This window comes from Polyodon spathula, chromosome 31 (genome assembly GCF_017654505.1).
Source record: "Polyodon spathula isolate WHYD16114869_AA chromosome 31, ASM1765450v1, whole genome shotgun sequence".
Taxonomy (NCBI): Eukaryota; Metazoa; Chordata; class Actinopteri; order Acipenseriformes; family Polyodontidae; genus Polyodon; species Polyodon spathula.
Window position 1 is genome coordinate 6,857,946 of NC_054564.1, and position 22,552 is coordinate 6,880,497.

The 22,552-nt window shown below is 39.1% G+C and overlaps 1 protein-coding gene across 1 annotated transcript in view; it reads left to right on the plus strand.

The window, feature by feature from the left end:
* The first annotated feature begins 18,288 nt into the window (after nt 1-18,288).
* The window catches only part of LOC121303043 (secreted frizzled-related protein 1-like), a 29,247-nt gene continuing 24,983 nt past the window's right edge, over nt 18,289-22,552 (plus strand). The window contains exon 1 of the mRNA XM_041233438.1: nt 18,289-19,178. Coding sequence (XP_041089372.1) covers nt 18,638-19,178 — 541 coding nt within the window. The 5' untranslated portion in view covers nt 18,289-18,637. The remainder of the gene's footprint in view (nt 19,179-22,552) is intronic.

The following is a 22,552-nucleotide window of genomic DNA, read 5'->3' on the forward strand; positions in this document are numbered from 1 at the left end:
TGCTTATAATTCTCAAAGGCTATAAATTGCATCTTCAATCTCTGTTACAGCTCAGGACGGGAAATGCAAGCCCAGTTTTTATCTTGGGAGCATTAGCAGCACTGTTTTTCCAGAAAGGCAAGAAAACGGCAGAAAAAAAGTGCTTGGACATTTCATTTATGCTCTTGCAAATAGTCGTTAGCTGTTATGTTTTTTTTTTGTTTTTTTTCTAATTTTAATAACTTGGATAATCTATCTTAAAGTTTAAGAAAAGCTTTATCCGTACAGCCCTTTAGTTCACTTAATATTATAACTAGACTGCTAAGAAACAGCAGAGCATAAGAAAAGAAAAGAAAAGGCTGGTTGATTAATAGTGCAGCCAGCACCAGTAATGATTTAAAATATGTGCTGATTCCATGTGAATTCAGGTTATGGAAAAGGTTTATTAGTTTTGATAACATGTGACGTGCACTCCTGGATTCTGAATAATGAAATAATTGCAATTTTGGATGCCAACCTTTAACAAATTGGCAAATGAAGGTGCTGGGAGATTAAATGGCATAGCACACCTATGCTATATGCTTTTATAACTAAAAATCCATTGTAGTGAACTAAATCCTGCACATAATGGACCAGATTCATACTGAGCTAACTTTAGCTGCTTGACTGAATCTGTGCTTTTTTGCAGCAGCAGCAAGTTTAGGGTTACCAGATTCCCCCCAAAAAAGTTGGATTGTCCCAGTTTTCAGCATTCGTTTCTTTGTCCCGGTCAGAAGCAGTAAAATTGTTCAATCGTCCCGGTTTTGTATTCAATGCGCTCAGCAAGTTAACAGCAAAGTAAAGTGTTAAGTTGTGCTGGCGCCATTCAAAAAACAAAATCAACAATTTTATAGATTATTTGTTTAATGTAATTCTGATTATGTGTATAGCACATGTTTAAATGGAAATAGCTGCTCTGTTTGGTCTGTTCTGTGTTTTTGTGCATTTACTCTGTGTATTCTGTGTAAGACTATCTCAACCTAAACAACATGGCTTAATCAAGCAACTCTGGCCTACAGCCTATATCATATTTACTTAGCCAATTATTTTCCTGTTTATTTTTCAGAAAAGCACAATACTGAACTCAAAACTGAAGGAAAAATGGGGCTTACATGTTGAAAGGGATTACACTAGTCTTTAAATTAAAAAAAAATGAAAATCATTACTGATACAAAATGAACGTGTTGTTGACTAGATTATGGGGTCTAGTGTTATTAACACCACATCTAAAAGGTCTCAATGTTAAATTAATGACTAAAATGCCTGAGGATATGAAATGCAGACACCCATTCGTCCAGACCACCCACGTGACCTGCATAGCACAGGTCAGACCTGCAAATTGACATTAAAACCCACAGACCCACGACAGTCACTGGATTTACAGTCAATCTTGGCTGATTCCTGACTTCAGTGCGCAGCACAAGACTAGAGTCCTCCCGTCTGCACAGTTATCAGCACAAGACCAGAGTTCTCCCGTCTGCGCAGCTATCAGCACAAGACGGTCTTGTTTGTAGAGTTGAGATTTTATGTACAGTCTCTTTATGTCGGTAAACACAACTTAAGAAAGGTGATAATTTAATGACTTGAATGATGACGGTATTCAGATGCATCACAGTAGAGATCTATTGAATAAACCCACCTCCCCTTGTTAAGTGTGGAAATAGTAAATATCCCAGTATTATGGACATATAACATGAAATAAATTTTAAGATTAAAAATATAAAGCAGGTGTAAGTAGAGAAAATGTGATTATAACATCAGTTTCTGACCTTACCAAATGAAGTAAGTCTTGCCTTCCAATTACAGTACAGTGGAAAACAGGGCCCTTAGCTCCTTATAATATGAGGAACGGGCATGAAATCGATGGCTAAAACTTCATTAAAAAAAAGTCATAACCCCCCCCCTCCCCCCAAAAAAAAAAAAACCTTTAGGTAAATCTCCTGTGGCACTGAAAGGGTTAAAATGCTGCTGAAATTGAGGCAGTGTTGAGAGGGGGAGAGAAGGAGAGATGAGGGGGAGGGGGGTTCTAATTAGACAGCTAACGAGATGCAAAACCAACAACGCTCCTCCCCCCTCCCCCCCAGCCTACATCCTACAAATGAGCCTCCACAGGGGGGTGGGAGGAAATAAATAGAAAAGACGAATTAATTTGTATTTTATCCTGGAGATTCGATTCACAATGACCTGTCAGAGCTAGTCCTTTTCAGGAGGCTGACACAAACGGAGCCTACAAAAGAGAATGATGCTGAACAGGGGGAGAGAGTCAAGGGACTCTCCTATGAATGGGGACCCAACAAAGATGCCATTTTTCCAGGGCTAATGTGGCCAGACAAGCTAAGCCACCCCCAACCCCCCACCCCCCTCAAAAAAAAGAAGGAATACGGGCGCTGACTGACAGATAATTGAAAAGACAAATTGTTTGATTGTGTTCAGCTCAGGGAGCTGCTTTAGATAATTATGGGGAAATGTGAACCGACGGGTCGAAGGTCAAAAGACACGTCTGACCCCTTTCTGAGAAACGTTGGGAGACTGAGCAGCCCCGTGGGGCAGGGGGTGGCTTTAACTCTGAGTGCGACTCCAGGAGCCCAGGGCTGCGTTCAAAACCCCTATTTTGCCCCCGCTCTTTACATCTTTTTACAGTGACCTTTCCCCCACTTTCAGAAAAGACTTTGACCTTTCCAGACTTGTGTTAAAGAACAGTAGGTAGATGTTTACCTGTGGATGTTTGCTTGCACAGGCTAGATGAAAGAGTCTCTTATTGCTGCATAATTTATTTTTTGATGAGGCTTATTTATAACTTATTTTTTGATGAGGCTTATTTTAGATCTCCCAGTGACAAAGTTTTCTTATTTGGACAGCGTTGAAGCGGACTTGGTTGACTGATTCTAATTTTGGACTCGAACAAAGGCGAACTTTCGGAAAGGAATGAAAAATCGAAATTAAACTAAAAAGAATACACTTGCTTTGCAGGAAGGCGCAGTTATATGTTCTGCTTACACAGTTTAATTCGTGTAATGTTGCCTTTGTGCCTTTTAAAAATAATTTCAGCTGTATCGTACAGCACAGAGGTAGAATTTGACTATGTGAATGTACAATCTTTAACATAGTAAACTTTCTTCAAAGATTTGTTCAACACTACTGTTGGTTTCTTCCAATCTGCCTTGCATTCTGCTTTCTGAGTTACCTTCTGCATCCATGCACTTGAATAAACACAACGAGGCTTCAGATGCAAACGAAAGTGCAATATAAACTTGCTTTCTGAATCATTTGGTCAGACCACAACACAGAGGCATACAAAGAAATGGAAACCCATTCTAGAGTATAGACAGCCCCCTTGTTATCCAAACAACATTAATATGAGCATTCATGTGTTAGAAAGGGACTTTGCTTATACTGCTAGACATAAACCAAATAAAACACCACACACAGGGAATACCCACACATTTCTCTATACCACGTATTGCCCCACAGCTTAAGTATAAGGGAGTTGTTTTCTATAGGGATGGGGGAAGGTATAGTTAAACTCAAAGCAACATGCCTTAATCATTAACTGCAACATGTTCCTGATGAAACCACGTTTGGTAATACACAAAGCCGCAGCCCTGGAGTTTTGCCTAAAGCCTGTTGTGCTGCAGGGTTGTGCCTTGCTGTTCGCTCATTAAGGCATTTGTTAAACCATTTATTGCATGGCTATAAATGTCATGCAAGATATGGCAGCCACAGGCTAAAAAATAAATGAATACTAATAATTAAAAAAAAAAAAAAGGTTTTCAGCTCAAATGTATCTTGGTGGCTGCATGGGGTGAACTTGTATCTGATTTCTATAAAGACACTTTGGTTGGTCTAGCCTGGGTTATATCTATCTATGGTAGACAACTAGAACTGAAGAGCAGCTAGCTCCTGATCTCGTGAAAACACCTTCACACAAACTGATGAAAAAACATAAACAAAAACCCACAGTATTTGAGTAACTGTAAAAAAAGAACTTGCAAAACATCTCACTGTGTCGGAACATCAGGTAATGGTATAAAATTGTGTTTGAACTATTAAAGAAGGATTTTAAAGAGTGCGCAAGTATACAAATATAATTTGGATTTTTCTTAAGCACCTTTTCAAGTTGTTCTGGCTCAATAATATCCCATTGCACTACAGTGCATCCGCACAGGTCAAATGTATAGATGCCCCGATCAGACGATTGCTTCAGTATGGAGCTGGAGTTAAACCAGCATGATAGAGCTATTTTAAACAGCTATTTAAAAAGAAATAAACAAGCTAATCATTTGAGAGAAGTGACTGTATGTTAGCGGCGAGCAGGCAGATTACTCACTCATCGAGAATCGGCTGTGCTCCAGAGTACCACCAACAGCCTACAATGAGCACACTGTACTACTGCCCCTCGGGGCTTTGTGGATGGAGCTCCGGAGATCCTGTGAAGTCTGTTTAAAGCAGCGTAGCGTCTAAATTTTGAAGCCGCCATTCGAGGGAGAGCCACGGACATTGTAAATGTACGAACAGGGGGCCACGTGCGGTTTTCTGGGCACCTCTGTTATGATAGACAAGAGAAGGAGACACAAACCAGACGCTCACTGTCACAGACCTGGTGTTGTGGGACTTATTCTCAAAACTAATTTACTCCAAATGTACCAGCTGTGGGTTTAAGCTGAGTTTTGTAAGGAGGCTGTGTGGTCCAGTGATTAAAGTCCAGGGCTTGTAACCAGAAGATCTGTGGCTCAAATCCCACCTCTGCCCCTGACACACTGTGTGTGACCCTGAGCAAGTCACTTGTGCTCTGTCCTGCAGATGAGATATTAAATCAATGACCTATTGTAAGTGACTCTGCATATAATGCACAGTTCACAGCCTACCTCTGTAAAGTGCTTTGTGATGGTGATCCACTATGAAAGGCTATTAGATATATTGTAACTTATATGTAGGTATATGCTGATACAGTGTTCAACTCTGATAAAAACATGTTTTGGGAGTGAACTGTGCTGTACTATATTTCATCTTTGTCTTGTAATAAAGCTCATGAGAGGTAAGACAGTAAAGTATTGTTTAGCAGGTCTTTAAAGAGCAGCTAGGCAGGAGGATCACTCATCACAACTTGAGGACTTTTCAACCCTGTCAAAAACACATCAGAGGCCCAAAGAGCTCTCTGAATTATGTCTGTACAGCTGGCACACCAGAGTGTAACCAGCCCACCTAGCCCATCTGCTAATGAGAAATGCATCAGTAAGAAAAGCACATCCAACATATCTGGTATCTATTACATTTTCTACAGGCAGAGTTTTGCACTGTGGCAGGGGTGTTCAATCCTGGTCCTGGAGAGCCATTCCACTCCAGGTTTAATGAGATAATTAACTTCTTCAGGGTCTGGGTGGAGGTTTAACCATGAATTTAGAGCAGGATTGGAACAAAGACCAGGAGTGGAACACACAACTTTGAGCACCCCCTTGCACTGTGGTGTAACAGATACACAGCTACGGACAAAGAATTTTAGGACTGAGCCATTCGTTTAAAAAAAAACAAAACTTTATGAACATGATTTGGATATTTCATTTCACGTCATGTAATCAAAGAAACTCCAAAATGATGTCGCAAAAGTCCACTGGAAGCCATAATAGTAGCACAGTATTTCATGTTAGATTTTGAAATGTCACATTTTTTCAATTTGTGTTAGTTTTTGGAAAACTACAAAGTGGTATGCAATTCAATAGGTTAACGTAACATTATTCAGCAGGTTTGATGTAAAACCTTTGACCGTAGCTGTACTTGGGAGTTAGACATGATTCTGAGAGCTGAAACTAAGTGAAACTAAATGAAGAAGAAGAATACATTAGCCAAGTTAACTCTGATATTTCACACTGATAGCAATTTGCTCTTTAAGGTTAGTGATAACTGGGATCAGGGAATCTGGCTGAAGAAATAATACGAATTTAAAAAATAAAACATGCAGAGAAATGATTTGGTGAGAAACAAGAGATATCTCATTTTGATATAAATTGAGGCAGCTTGGGTATTTTGCAGTTAAAGATTGAAATGAAGATAGATGTTTTGGGGTTTTTTTTTTTTAAAGTTGAACAGCAATTCCCGACAACTTTCTGGGTTTTGGAATTCTACCATGATTCCATGTAAAGCTGTTAACATCCCTTTGATGTGGTTAAAATCAAAAGTAATTTTAAGGTGCAGAGAAGTAGCATTTATATTAAACACCACAAGCTGAAAGGTGGGTGTACGTTGCAACCATGCTTTATATCACACACAGACTTGATAGATAAAGCTTTGCAGTTTCTGAACAGAGACTTGTGGCAAGTGGTCTACAGCCTTTTTTCCTTGCCATACGAAAAGTCAAACCTTTGCTGTTTCCTTTGGGCATTGGGAAATCCACCAAACCCACATAATTACTGGTATCTGACCCAACATGCTGTTTTCAGAGTATGCAAAAAGCCACGCATAAAAGAACAATATGTTTGCAGCCAGAAGAAGAAAAAAAAGGACCAAACTTTCCATCTCAACAAAGGCCTGACGTGTTTTCCTTTCTCTGAACTGATTTTTTTTTCTGTTTTGTATTTTGAAGCGACAGACAACTGACATTTCTTTTGTTTTTGATTTGGAGTCCTTAGCGGTTGAAGCTAAGAAAGTAATTGTATAAATCTTACCAGTTGTGCCTTTCCATTCTCTATATTGGTCTCAAATGTGAAATTTTGAAAGAAACATGATATAGCAAACCACAGATTTTCATTCTAAAACTTGATTCTTATGCTGTACAGATTTAGAGCGCTCATTTTTCCCTCCAAGAAATCCCTGCATGCAAGCCAATACGAACATGTAGGGCAGGATTTTCAAACACCAGTGTTGTTGTATCGAACTCGTGGTATAGTAACAAGAGCTTTAGAAGCAAGTGATTTTCAACCAGAATTTGTTAATTAAATCAATCCGTTAATGCTTGGAGCAGCAGCCAAATGGACATAAAACATAACGGGAATATGTTGTGTAGAATTTGTAAACTTCATTTAAAATTGTGCGTTTTGTCATGCAGAATGTACATTTATTTAGAAGACTTCACATATAAAATGCTGATTCATGATTATCTGGCGTGTAGGTAACAATTGGATTGCATGGACTAAAAATAAATAAATAAATAAAAATGAAACCCCACTAGTCATTTAACCTTTTTAGGGGGGATATTTTGCTACAACTTACTATATACAACTTTTTAAATGTGCTTTTAGAATTTGTATATTGGTTGGATTTTCTTAGTTTTCATTTTCCACCTTGATCGTCACCTTTGACCTATAGCTCCTTCCAGTGTGTAGATAGGGTCATGGTTACTCTGGTGTTATAAAGCATCACGAGATAATGAACTAATGTAGTATTCTGAATTGAAACTGCTCCTTAAAACTGATCTGTTGCTCACACTTGCGCTGCAATGCTACAGCTTGCCAAAATTCCCAACTGGTCCTGAGCTTGGAAGCCGTAAAACTGCCTGGCAGTTCTAGTTATTATTGTTAGTGGTGTTTTATTTTTTTAAATGCCCGTTTTGTCACATGTAACATTAAAAAAATATATGTATGTTTATACGCCATGCTTAGAGAATGAGTAATGATTAATTGCATCGATTGTGAGAGTAAAATGATTAGCAATGGAACAGCATAACAGATTTGTGAGCTGGCTTTATCCCCTGGTTTAAGTCTGTATTTCAAACAGGTTTCTTTGTAGCTTTTATTGTTGTTGTGTACTATGTGACGGTCACCGTAGTTGCTGTGATTGTGGGTGGGGGTAAACGCGGACCATCACCCCTCAGAACAAGATAAGAGAAAGTAAATAACGAGCAATATAGCTGACTGTTGCCTTGGTAACAGCTTTTCAGTGAAGCTTGGTTGAGTTTATTTGGTTGATGGGTCTTTGAATCAAGGTGTATGGAAAGGTTAGGAAGCTTCACCATGAATGTTCTAAATATTTTTCTTGGCCACCATTTTGTATTGTACTTTGAGCGCATGGCAGTTTATTTCAAGATGGTGGCCACAAAAACTCCTGGATAGGCCGGTATTTTCAATTTTTTTTTCAATGACTTGTACTTTATAACTTGCGTATGAACGTGTAGTACGTTGTAACTGACAAGCTCTGAAATTCAAGCACCGTTATTAAAATGTACAAGGATCCAGCAAAGTATTGTTTTGTTTTTACACAAACCATGTTCACACTACTGTCCTCTGGGAGCCTGGTTGGAAACCATCTCACAATCCATGCTCTCTGAGAATCCCAATTAAAACCAGGCTTTGATTTTGGCTTGGCCATTGAAGGCCTACATTGCAGGCTGTGTGGTGTGTCTGACAGATTCCTCACAGCTAAATCATGTCAGGCAAATCTTAAGTGGCCAAGGGCTGTTTTCCACGTAAATGTAGTGGGTTTGGGGTTTGGCTAATCCTCTTGATGCTCTGTTTGTGTCCATGGACCATGCATTGTACTCATTAGCACGCTGGTAAATGGGGAAACATTGCTTTTACTGGACCGCTAACAATTTATGACTATGACCCCCCCTGACACTCAAAGCAGGAGCCCCAAAACTTATTGAGGGTTGAAAAACAGAACAGATGACGGCACAACACATCCCGGTTCCTAGGCTACAGCCACATTTGTTTCATCTTTCTGATGTTCCCCAGTGCCGATATCACGGTGTGTACAAATAGCGTCAAAATAAAACTGTTGTTTATGATCTGCTCGGAGTAACAATCAATAATTAGGGGAAGGGCTCCCTTTTTTTCTTATTAGAATTATTAGGTATTATTTGGATTATTGTGTCCAGAAAAAATAGATCCAACCTTTTAGCACTGAGTTAAGATCGAATCAGCATGAGGGTTCCGTCCTAACCTGGCCAATAGGGGTCACTGTAGCATGACGAGTTTAACAAACCCAGTGGAATAGGTCAAATTGTGCCAGTCATGTTGAGGATTTCTGATATCCACAATTTCCCACTGTAGGCTCACTGCAGCGACCACTCACTCACTCAAGTAAAGGTGTTTTTTTCCCCCTAGATTTACCACAATGGTTGCAGGTTTAGCTCAACACAAGGTAATCACAGATTCAAACATTTAAACAACATAGCTGACATGCTAAATCTGGGTTTCTAACAAATAAATCCGTGAAGAAATACATGTAACTTACTGAAAAGCATGATCATTCTGCAAATAAGTCTACAAAATAAAAATAAATCTGCGAACAGCGGCTAGCGCGAATAGAAATACAATTGTATTTCTATATTTGCTCGCATCATTCGCGCCGCTCGCTGTGTGCGTTACTCCGTTTAAATTAATAGTTTTAATTTTTTTTTTTTAATTACATAGTCGGTAAGCCCACGCCTATTGTCACTTTTGATTTGGCATTGTATACTCCAACGCTGCGCTTACATCGACTTTTAAGAATGTGTTTGTTTTAACATTTATGTATTTAGCAAAATTTGGATTTTTGGGGGGGTTAAATCTAGGAAAAAATACGCGATTTATACTAAAACCAGAAAAAAAAACCCACCTGTTAAAACATTAGTGTTTTTTTTTTTTTTAAACGTGTTGCCCCATACATAAGCTTCAGCTTCACCGACACACCCGTCACTCCAAACATCATTTCATCGGTTCTACGAGTCCTCGAAGTGATCGTTAACGGCTCATTTGAAAGGCAAGAACCTGGCTGGCGTTTATACGTTTATTTAAAATGTTCTCTCCTTTAAAAAAAATAAAAATACCCCTTTAGTCACAGTCGTGCCACCCCTTACTGACTCCCCCACCCCCCCACTTTGCGCACCAATGCATTACACACAACAGGCAGCACAAAATAAATTGTTTCATGCGCAAATATGCACAGTCATACCTTACTTGAGCAAAAATGAATGGACAGCATTGTATAGTTCTTGTCAGGCTACCGATTTTTTTTTTTCTTAGTAACTCATCTATGATAATGTGAAAAACATTTTCATCTCCAGAGCAATCTGTGGCCTCAATTACAGTATCACTTGCTCGCTCATAAAATCGAAATCTGCCAGCGTTAGTCACAATGTGTTGCAATGAGGCAAGTTATTACAGGATCTCCTAAAAACAGCACGTCCGTGTGCCCCGAGGAATGCATTGCACTAATCTCTTTTGCATGTAATAAAGTTAAAAGGATCTGGTTTTAATCGTGGCACGGTGGGACAAAGGCATAGCTTCTGTCCTCCATAAATAAAAACGGGTGTGCCTGTTAGAACTGGACAAGCTGACCAAAAAAAAAAAAAGGAAAAAAAAAACTCTTATTAATATTAAAGACATCTTCAGTAGAACTCAGTTTTGTCACTCAGCCCAATGTTTTTTTTTTCTTTTTTTTCCCAAAGCCAGGTTGTCAGGCAAGGTAAAAATTATTTATAATTGAAAAAGAATGCACAAAGGTTGGATACTGGTTCTTTAAAACATAATATTCTGATTAAGTTTACCCTAACCAGTTTTCTTTCACAAAACCGTAATACACAATACAATCTATCTCATCATGCAAAACTAGATCAAACACAACATTAGAGCATTATGTTGTCAGCCTCTCCTCCTTTTATTTTGTGCTGCTGTTTGAAAAGCCCCCTTTTGTGTTTGAACTGCTGTGAATGGGGCTTCTTGATTGCGATTGGTCACATCTTCATTAAAACAATACTTTAGCTGATCAAGATACTGTGGTTGAAACAGTTTGTATATTGGGAGCTGCATTCAGAAGCAGCAAGACTGTAAATCAATTCTGTCACCTGCCATGACCAGATTGTGACTCCTTTAATCTCTTCACCCAGTTAAATAGTCTAATGGACACTGTGGTGGCGTGGGGTGTCAGATCTTACCCCCAAACACACTTTGTGCTCACAACATCATTTTTCTAATCCAGGTAAGTTTTGGGTCAAGCGTGTCCCAGGCTTTTAATTTAGTTTATAATCCAATCGTAAATATATCAAGCTTGGCTAAAATTACAAGAAAGTCAACTAGAGTTGCAATAATTATAATAATATATTGGACTTCATATAGGGCAGAATCCATTCTAGGTTTATTTTTATATTAATTGCTTCTTTTAATGCAATTTCTGACTGTTAGCCATTATAAATGTGATTTCACATAGAAATTAATGAAGGCTATATTTTGAAAGCGTTTACGGCAGTCTTTAATTAGTTCCTATTTTTTGGATGGTGAAAAACACGTGTTAATATGATAAAGCGAGGAACAAATAACTAGGCAATATAATACAGTCTCCCAAACACCCTCAAGTTGTTTGCCTCTCATTAGGTAACCTTAACGTGATTTTTTTCTCTGTTAAAAAAATAGGAGTTAATTAAAGGCTGGAGTAAACGCTAGGTGTCAAAACTTCTCAAATTGATGTAGCAAATTAATTCAGTGAATAGCAAAGTAATAAAAAAAAAGGATATTTACAGAACCCCTTTTGTCCAAAGCAGTACCTGGAGGGGATCAGTTGTCATCGACTTAAATAAACAAAACTAATCTCAAGTATACATACCATACGGTAATGACTACATTGAGCAGGCAGATGAAGGCTGAATTGCATGTTTTGACTAGAAAAAGAAAGGTTTTAACAACGTTTGTATATATGTACATGCATGTATATATTTACATGTCAGCGGATATAAATGGAACTTGGTAAAGCCCTTCATTTTTAAAATGCCCCCGGGTTATAAATATTTAATCTTTTTCTATTGTTAGAGTAGAACATATCTTCTACTGAACTGAACCCCAGCCTTTAAAAGGTTATATTCTGAATGGCCAGTATAAGCTAGACAGACATATGCTATTGTTATGGCTCTGTGTGTACCTGAGATTGTAAACATTTAAACACAGGACAGCATGTGTTAGGGATCTGTGCGCACAGACTGCGATTTGCCTTGCTGTATTCCCTTGGTTTTGGAGTATCACGATTGCAGACGATTTGCAGAAGACTATCTCAAACACACTTCGTTCTGTCCTGCTATAGTTTGAATCCATCTGCAGAGTGTTCGCTTGGCGCCTGCACTGTGGAATTAAAACATTTCTGGGCGCTCTGTCTCGCTCCAAATATTTGCAAACTTTGTTTAGCAGCCGTATTTGTCATCCTGTCCGTGGCACTTGATAAGGATCTTGCGAGTGTGTGAGATGACTATTCTCATTCTTTTTACTACCTACCAATAAGAATATAATAATTCTAAATGTGGTTAGATGTTTTAGCCTATCAGAAAATCAAGCATCACTATTATACACTTTCTGATGTCATTAAGAACTTGGAACGTCCCTATCAAGTGTCATCCAAAGTGACAGAATCCATTTGTTTAATTATTTAAATTATGCCAAACTAACTAAGTGGCCTGGTTTGCAACTGGACTCAGTTTTACATACCATACCATTGTTGTTAGCAGATTAGGATTTCCACCCAGTAAAGTATGCAGACAGGCCTTGGTTTGGTGTGTTTACTGGTTTACTGCACTGAAGTATCGCTCACTCAGCATCTATGTGTTTTAATAAGGTCTACACCCCAGCTGCTGCTGGTTTCAATCAGTCAGCATCAGCAGAACCGTTCTCCTCTCCTAAAGCCAATTCTTCAGTAACAGAAACACATTGAAGTAGCAGATATTATAATGGTGTAAAAGTGACGGTTTGCTATAGAGATGTGTTATCGATAGGACGTCGTTTTCAATGCGTCTTTTTAATTCAGGTTGATTTTCTGTGGTCCATGGTACAAAAACACTGCCCATATTTAGTATTTTATTCATATACATGCAGGACGGCACAGTGATTTTATACATTAGACGCATTTAAATTGTAAACCCTGATCACACTACATGAATTATGCATGATCGACGCACATTGAAACCACGAGATTGCCATTTAGTTTGTTCAAAGTTACATTTTTAGCAAGGGATGGTTGTGTACTTCTGTACAGGCATACATACATGCATGCATACATACATGCATACATGCATACATGCGCATACATGCATACATACGTACATTTCCTAAAGGACACTAGCAATGGCAACACAATGGGTTTCAAAAAATATTGAAGCAATGCCATTCCAATACCATGTCATGCTAAACTTCCAAGGATGAGAATAAGACTCCCATTGCTTAGTAGTTTGAGCCATTCCTGGTTTTACTAGGAGTTTACTAAGACACACAATTGAGCTTGTTACCTGTACACTATGGCTAATCAAGCTTGTAGCAAAATCTGGAATGGGTGAAGCTACGCTGCAATAGGAGTCTTATTTCCATCTCTGACTTAATTTGTTTTTCAACCATGGAATTTAAAATACAAAATGATGTAGGTAAGCAAAGTAGCACGTAAAGTGAATAGAAGAGGCCGGACGTGACAAGATTTGCCACTCCTTTGGCACGTGCGGATGGGAGTGCTCCCTCGTAGTGTGAAAGCTCAAGCCTATTGGGTGTTAGCAGCCCCAAACGGGTGCAGAGCGTGTATGCTTAATGGTGAAAGGAGCTTTTGCATTCTGCTACAAAAACATCAGAGCTCCTGTGCTAAACTCAGCTTAGAAGAACATAAGAACCGTTTGGGTCTGGGAAATGGCAGCAGGCTGAAGTTGTGTCTTGGGTTCACTTTATCTAGACCATTTATGGTTTTAAAGACTTCAATCAAGTCCCCTCTTTCCCTTCTGGTTTTCCAGGTTGAAGAGATTTCATTATTTTATCCTGGTCTCATAGCTCACGGCATTCAGTCCTGGGATCAGCCTAGTTGCCCTGCTCTGTTCCTTCTCTAGTGCAGTAATGAATTGGCAGTGTGGTGACCACAACGGCACTCAGTATTCTTGACCGGGTCTACCTTGGGTATTAACAGAATTCATTTTTGTATTGATTTCCAGATTTTTTCATTGCCATTCCAGCTCAGTAGAATGACACCGAACAGTACTGCTAGTCAGGTGTGTCACTGCACGTATTCCTATTCACACAGTGTCGTCATTTTCCCTTTAACCCCTGAAGGAAGGTACACCAGGAATTGAGCGGGTTTTTCAAAACCGGGTTTTTCCTTTGATAGCAGTGATAGCGGACAGCATAGTCTCCAAAACTAACCAGCGTTAATACAACAAGGATATCCACTCATTTACACTCCACCACACATTTTAATACACTGCAGAGTTAATATTTGAAAAGCCTGATTTAAATTGACCGTTAATTTGTTTGCACATGCCAAGTCAAACAGACACTATAGAGGCAATGCAAACAGCTGCACAATCAAGTAATGTGATGTCTACAAACGGAGATTCTGGATTTTTTCAAGGTTACAGCCTCACTGCCAATCGATTTGCTTCTTTTCACCCACTGAACCTAAACAACGTGTGTTACCAAAGTCCTGGAAGGAAGGGCTCAGCCTAGGCAGTTTCCACCCCACCTGTAGTGGGTACTGAAGCGCAGTGAGGTGAACTAGCTCAAGCCTACTTTCCTCACTCACCTTGCAGCAGGGCAGCCTTCCCTGCAGATCCCCTGCCAACTTGGCGCGACTGGGATTCAAAACAGGCACTACTACGTGTGCCTCCAGGGAACCAACACTGCCTGACTCTTGTATACCAAGTTTGCTTTGATGTTTTTATCCAAACCAAAAAAGTGTGTGTAAAATACAAAGACTGATTGAAATCATATTTTCTGAACACTGAGCCAGCAGTCGTACTTATCCAACAGAGCTAAATATCTGGTGTGCGCTGTGATGGCCATTTGAAATCCTACACATGTGCAACAATAAATTGTAGTATCTTATGATGAGAAGAGGTTGTGCAAGGCTCCCGGGGAAATGGTCTTGAGTTGAGGTTCTCAGAAATGTTTAAAGCAGTTACACACTTGGAGAGCTATCAACAGCGTTGAAAATTCTAGTTATTTTACTTTTTGCTGTGGGAAAGGAAAGACCTGGCCTCTCCTTTGATCGGCGGTATTATTTGTGACAGGTGGTATGATGTGGTCATTCATTTTGCATTTCTGTGTTCTACACACAGATTGATGGATGCAAAGTGTTTAACTGGATATGGTTTTTATACACAGCTGCTTGTGTGATGCAACAGTTATCCTCCACGCACTTGAAGATGAACTCTCTTTTGAATTTCAAATCCAAACACACAACTTGTAACCCATTCAAAGATTTCTCATAGCTTCCAAAGAACTGTTTTTATGACCCTTATCTAGCGGTTATGCCTGTCCACCCATCTGTAAACATTGTAAATGCCTTGATTTTGCACCAAAGTTCCTAAACTCTTATGAATCCCTCCTAGTCTCCAACAGAAGTGCTGGGATGCATTTGGCTACAATAAAAAATAAAAAACAAACAAAAAAAAATGACATTACACAGCAGCATTATATGTTTTAATTGATCGACCTGTTCCTATCTGGATAACATAAATTCCCATATTCAATCCGGTTACTGTATTTTACAGAAAGAAAAAAAAAACATCATACAATTGCATAAATGACGGCCCACGGAATCAAATGCACGTTGCCGAGGAAACTAATGTGCGCAGGCCCGCTCAATATAGTCTAGGCCTTTGTACAACCTTATGTGGAGGTCAAGCATGATAAACAAAACCCCCAGAAATAACGAAATAGTTCCAGATTGAAGGTACAGACCTAAAGGCCAGAATTTAAGGCGAGTGTCTGGCAAAAATGTTAGAAGTCGTAAGAGAAGGCTGAAAACTGTTATAAAAAACAAAAACGCTTATCCCCACTCTGCAAGCTCCAAGGATAGTGTTCATAGTAACAGCTGTATCTGTCAATACAGAGAAACAAAACGGCAAGGTTTTATTTTGGACACTGTGTAGTATTAATAAAGGTCACAGAACGCTACAGCTATGTTCATTGTCCTCCGTGATGACTATGGAAACCCATATAACATGCATGTACTCATAACATCAGATACCACCTAAGAAATCTACTCAATATAATGAGGGCATCTGGCAGTAGATGACTGTAGCCCACTTCAAATCACCCAAGTGGACCTACGTTCCACGGGTCAGACCTGCAAATTGATGAAATCCCTGCAGTTTGTCATTATCAACGCATGATTGTCTGTACACTACATTCATTCATGGGTTCTTAATTCAAGTTGCGAAAGATATCATTTTAAATGAACCAAATATTTATTTTTCTTCTATTGATTTCGAAATGTAATTAACGCTTTAGGTCAATTTATTACTAGACTACATCATTTTCAGTAATAACTATTCCCACACAGCTAGACATTCTCCTGTGTAATTTATTTACTGAGTTAAAGATAAGCGGCGCTGATTTAAAAGTTGTCAGACTGTGGAATGTAAACCCATTAAAACACATGCATCCTATATTCTTCCCTGAACTAAATCCCTCCCTTCTTTGGCTGTGAAGAAAACACTATACATAATCCCAACCCGTTGCCCTCCTGCTGGTAACTAGATCAAAAACTCTTCAGCAAACACAATGGGAACAAATCAATTAAAAAACCTCACCTCTGTTTTGCAACACGTCCGAAAACTAAAGTGTAAAATTCCCAATCTCCAGCTATGGGCACCCTATAGAATGAACTAATTTTGCTTCATAAAGTCGAATGAAACCTGCTGGATAGTGTTACGTTGACCTATTGAATTGCATACCGCTTTGTAGTTTTCCCATATACTTAACGAAAAACTGACTACTTGAAAAAAATGTGACATTTCAAAATCTAACATGAAATATACTACCCTACTATTATAGACTTTTGCATATCATTATGTAGTTTTTTTGATTACATGATGGTAAATAAAATATCTAAATTTTGTTTGTCTAAATGTTAAAATTCTAGGTGATGCAAAACTTTCAGCTAGCTGTATATGCTTTTAGGAAAAAAAAAACTCCTTTGTTTGTCTTTTGGTTAAGAAAACTATTCTTAATTAAGGCACTAAAGCATCCATTCTTAATAAAAGGCTGTTTGTAAGATCTATGGGAAACCCAAATTAAAAGCAGATTAAGTCAACCTTTAACAATAGCAAAGTCATGTAAAACATGAAAATGGAACTCCTATTTTCTTCCTTCTTTTAGGTAACATGTTCCTTTTTGAGAAAAAAATGTTGTTCTGCGTCGTTCAAGTGAACACACATTATTCTTCATTAACTGCCTCATTAAGGTCTGAGCAACTGGAATTCAGAAATACATCCACGCATAAACAAGGAAGCAGACTGGGAAGGAGTGCCGCCTTTAAACTGAATCCAGTTCATTAAACACAGATCAGCTACTGATTATGCGAAATTGTCTGTTAAATTTATTTGCTGTAAAAAATAAAAAAAAAATTCTGATCTGTGGGTCTCAGTTTTTTCTTATGAGAATACGCTAACGAAAATCCTTGCAAATACATAACTGTACACCCAGGGTCGTATTTCATAGGGTTTCCTGTGCGAGTTTAGCATGATTGGTTGCAGTAGTAAAAGTATAAGGTATCAACTACTCTTTAAATATTGATTGACATTTTTTTAAAACTATATATTAGCCGAAGATAGAGATTAAAGTAGAAAAATACATATTTTTCCTTTTCATGTTCATACCCATTCATATTGTAGTTACAAATTCTTTGCATTTTTTTTTTTTTTTTTGGTTTTAAGATGGAAACAATTAGGTGCTCCCTGCTTTTTCAGTACCTGCCCTTTCCAAGAAGCGGTGGTAAGTCATTTCCTTTTCATTTTGCCTCATAACAGCCGAAACCAATCATAAGCCATTCAAAATCTCCAGGAGGTCTTTAAATAAAGGGCTATGAGTTTTAAATGTATAATGTGTAACAGAATGAAACCAGCTTAGCAGAGCGCTTTACCATTGACTTCATAAAGTTTCTTTTAGGATTTCTATATCCAGATCTATAGAGTAATTGTTTTTGGATGTTGTAATAGTAACTAAAAAGTAATTTTGGGTGCTTTAAAGGTAATTCCCTTTAATTTTCCAGACATTTGCTTTAAATTCAGTACAGATCTGGAGAGCAGCGTCCTGCAACGAGTTAAGCAGCCTTGACCCTAGTATGAATTGCTCTTAGAAGGATTTTAGATTTGGTGCGTAAGAGGGGAATGAAACAAAAGCACCTTTTAAAAAATGAGAAACTCATATCTCCCACAGGAATCAGGTACAGTAATTCATTTGGAAAGAAAGTAGAGTGGGTTGGGACATTGTGATGCCATTGTCAAGCCCCAGCATGCCGATTGGCTAATTGAGTTTCATGATTGGCATTTGAGTGCCAAAAGGGACAGCTGTTCTCTGATTGGCTGCTCTGCACTTCACATTCTCCACTCAAACTTGAAGAGCGTGCATTCTCAGCAATGCTAGCTGGTGTGGTAGTACTATGACTCAGTGGCAGCAGCAGCAGCAGCAGCAGTGGTAAAACAACCTTAGTTTTAAACTATGGACTTTTAGCAAGATTTAGTGCTAGTGCAAAACAAGCTGTGTGTGGGAGGAAATTAGGCTATATATATAAATATATATATAGTCATATGAAAGCCCATCAACAGAGTTCAGCCACTGGAGTCTAACCTTTTTGTTTTGGGTGACTGAAATTCATTTTATAGAGCTTTGTAACATTTAAAAAAAAAAGATAAAGAAAAAGAAGACGACTTTTCTGTTTCTAAGTTAGAAGGAAGCTGGACTTTAATCGCAGAATGAGGAGGCTGCTGTGCTTTACCCCCAGGTTCCTCTGGAGTTCCATGCCAGCACTCTTTGCTTTAACCCTCGCCCTGCTTTCTTGCTGTCGGGCCACAGAGTATGAGTACCTCAGCTGGCAGTCTGACCTGTACACCGGTGGGCGCATCTATGGCAAGCAGCCGCAGTGCGTGGACATCCCGGACGACCTGAGGCTGTGCCACAACGTGGGCTACCAGCAGATGTTGCTGCCCAACCTTCTGGAGCACGAGACCATGGCTGAGGTGAGGCAGCAGGCAGGCAGCTGGGTGCCCCTGGTCCACAAGAACTGCCACCCGGGCACCCAGGTGTTCCTGTGCTCCTTGTTTGCGCCAGTCTGCCTGGACCGGCCCATCTACCCGTGCCGCTGGCTGTGCGAGGCAGTGCGAGACGGGTGCACCCCCATTATGGAGGCGTTTGGCTTCCCCTGGCCCGAGATGCTCACTTGTGAGAAGTTCCCACAGGATGATGTCTGCATCGCCATGAGTCCTGCCAATGCCACGGAGACCACCAAGACGCAAGGTACGGGCTAGTTATTTTAAAAATTGGAAAAAGTCGGTCAGTTTGTAATTCGGTCTTGTTTAGAGATGCAGGCAATTTCAGAGCAAGTAGATTTTTTTTTTCGTTAGTCATTGTGTATGCTTATACTATTGTATTATACATTTATCCTAATATAATTATTACAGTTAACCATTTTGAAATGATTTACCATGCTTCAGGATTTACATTGCTTGCCTGTCCATTTTTTACTATGCTTTATTACTCTTGGCTATGGTGCACCTCACACACTTTGTTATAACTACTTACTCTCATTCCTGCCCTGGGTAAGCTTATAATGATCAGTCTTGTGGTGGATGTGCAGTGCTGTATTGCTAAGTTGTTAGTTTGTGCCTACATTGTGATTTTTTTTAAAGCAGTTTTGAGATCTGGTTTAGGTCAGGAACAGCATGCCTTTGGTATGTGATCACTTTTTGCCCCCTGACTTGGGAGTCAAATAAAGTCGTAAACCCATTTTGTAGCCAAGCTCTTGCTTTTTTTTCTCTTTTTTACACACGCTTGAACCCTAGATACGTATGCTTTACAGCCCAAGGCAAATAGAGTTTAAAGAGTTACCGGTATTGTTTCCAAAAGACCGTTTAAGTCCTGAATCCGGCACTTGGTTGTCTCTTACTAAGTAGTATTAAACAAGTCCTTTTCTCAACAGTCTCTACCATTCGGAAATGCAAAGCATGCATTGTCTTTAAAAAAATATTTAGTGTATACTCATGGAGGCTTTTTGAGTCTTCCGATGTTGCATCCCTAATTTGGATCCTGTTGATCTGCTTTTGGTTCCTTGATTAGCCTCCTGGGAGTGGTGAAAGGTATGCAACCCAAGAACCATGTCCCCCTCGTTGCAATCTCTTTTTACATGGTTTCCAAAATGCATCGCTTCTGTGGTGCTTTCTCTGCCTTTGCTTGGCTGCTTGCTTTTTTGTTATTATCATTTTTTATTTCTCGTAAAAGTAATTTTCCGCAGGGTTAAAAGTCTTCGCCAAGTGAAACGACCCTCTATTGGCACCGCAACACAGCACATCAGTTTTGTATGATAACCCTGTTCATTAGCACTGCAAACCTGGCAGCGTTTCAGTGTGTGTTTGTTTATCAATCCTAGAATAGTAATTCATTCAATGTCAATACTGGCAGATAGCTTCGCTAGCAATAACAGGAATTCAGAAGATGTTTTTTTCTTTTATTCCAGAGTGCATTTTTTTAACTGCACATTGTGTAAAACGATCCAGAAACTTCATATAGAAACACAGTATATTAGCTGGGAATTAAGACTGAAGCCTAAACTCTCGTTTCAGGTATTTTAATGCGCTTGGATTGGTTTAGACTAGGCTGGAGTTGTGGTGGTTTAGTATCTTCTGTTTAGGTAGTTGGCCAGCTTTTTCATTTGACTGTTTACCTGTATACTGTAATCAAATTTTTCTACATAAAGCACTGATTTGTTTGAACTTGAATTCCTTGCTTGTGAGAACAACAATCTATTGTTTTATTTCCAGTACATGTTTGACCCCCTGCTGTAAGAGAGAGTGTAGGGTAGTTTGAAATCTAAAAGAGGGTAGAGGGGATGTGGGGAAGTATAACTGATAGGGTAAGTTGTATGTATCAGTGCAGATTGAAAGAATTAGGTTCAAACATGCATGGGTTGCATTGAATTGGAACTCGGAGCTGCCTAAAATCAGAGGAGAACTACTGAAGCAGAAAGCTAAAGCTTTAATTAATGCTTCCACTGTAAAGGATTTGTCACAGGTCAAACAGAACGTTTCCCTATTTATCCAGAACGCAACAAAAAAAAAGAAGTAGTTGAATATGCTGCAATCGAAAATCTCGCAAACCGTATCAAGATCAGGGGAGGTTTTGTTTCAGAATTACATTTTTTTTTTTAGCAAAGATGGAAAAATCCAGTAGATTAGCTGTGGTGGATAAGATTTTTCATTTCTGAATCCCGGGCTGAAAGGGTTCTTTACAATAACATTTGATTCATAAAAATATGAGCAGCATCTTTATCTGTTGAAAGGCAGAGGAGTGTATTATCTGCCCTTTAAAACAAACAAAAAAAAGTCGAATTACTTTAGGAGATTAAAAGATTGTCTTTCAGCTTGACTAGCAGATATTGTTACTGGAGCCAAAGGCATCTAATGAGTGCTGGCACCACACTGTGGCTTCAGGTCATTCCTAAATCACTTACCGGCTATAAAAGAGGTGAACGAATATTGTAGTAAACGTGTGTGATACGCCCAATGGGTATTAACTTTTCACATGCTATTCCTGGGTTAGATTTAGCTTGTCCAATAAAAGATGGATTTAATACAAAACCAACTATTTTAATTGAGTTACCAATCTAAACAGTGGCAAGTCTAAATAATTTGATCCTACTGATGGTTTTGTGACCCACTTATTAATATTATTACCTGAAGAAAAAAAAAATGACTTAGAAATTCCCATTTTGTAAATTTCTGGGGGAATTTGGATGGTTGTCTTAATATCTGCCTCAGTTTAGATTGTAAAAATAGACCTTTTTTTCTTTTGACACAACTTTAACGTAACTTTTAACATAACCGTCTCAAACTGTTTGTCACAACAAAGATTAAGAATATATTATTTTGTACTCGATTCCAGGCTAGTCATGTTGCCCGTTCCGTTATATCCGACTCTCATTCTCGTTCAATGCCAAGTAAACTATTAAAGGGGCTTTGGTAGTGACAGCTAGCCTTGTAAAAGTAAATGACAGCACCTAACATGCAGCTCCCATATCACAGGGCTTGGAAAAAGTACAAATCACTGTTTAACTCCCCCCTCCCTGAAAGAAACAAGAACATTTGTGAGTAAAAAGACTCTTAAAAAACAGGGAAGCTTCTCTCCAGGATAGCTGGGATGAAATACGGTTGACCTTTCTGCACTGACAAACAGGAGCGGTGTCAGTTCCTGACTCAAGTAGAGCTCGTTTCCAGAGTCCCTCACAAGATGAGGGTTTTGCAGTTTTGCATCTGTGACCCTGCCAGCAACCACATCTCACAGCTGAATCTGTGCGCTGCCATTGTGAGCGGCTGCCTGTCCGGAGATGGACATGCAAAGCAATGTTTCAGCTCTCGCTTTTCTGAAAAAAGAAACAGGGACACATTTTGTATTAATAATTAACTGCAACTAAGAGTAATTGTTAAGGTAATTATCTGTCAATTTTTGCCATACATTTTATAAGAATCATGTTAATTCGGCCCGGTTCACATAAGGACTCCCTGTGAATTTAGTGTTTAGGTGGAAGATTCAATGTTGTGGCAATGTGTAGCGATCTTGGTTAATGCAGGCAGGTGCATCACACAGGGCGAGGCAATCCACACACAGGCGGAGGGCGG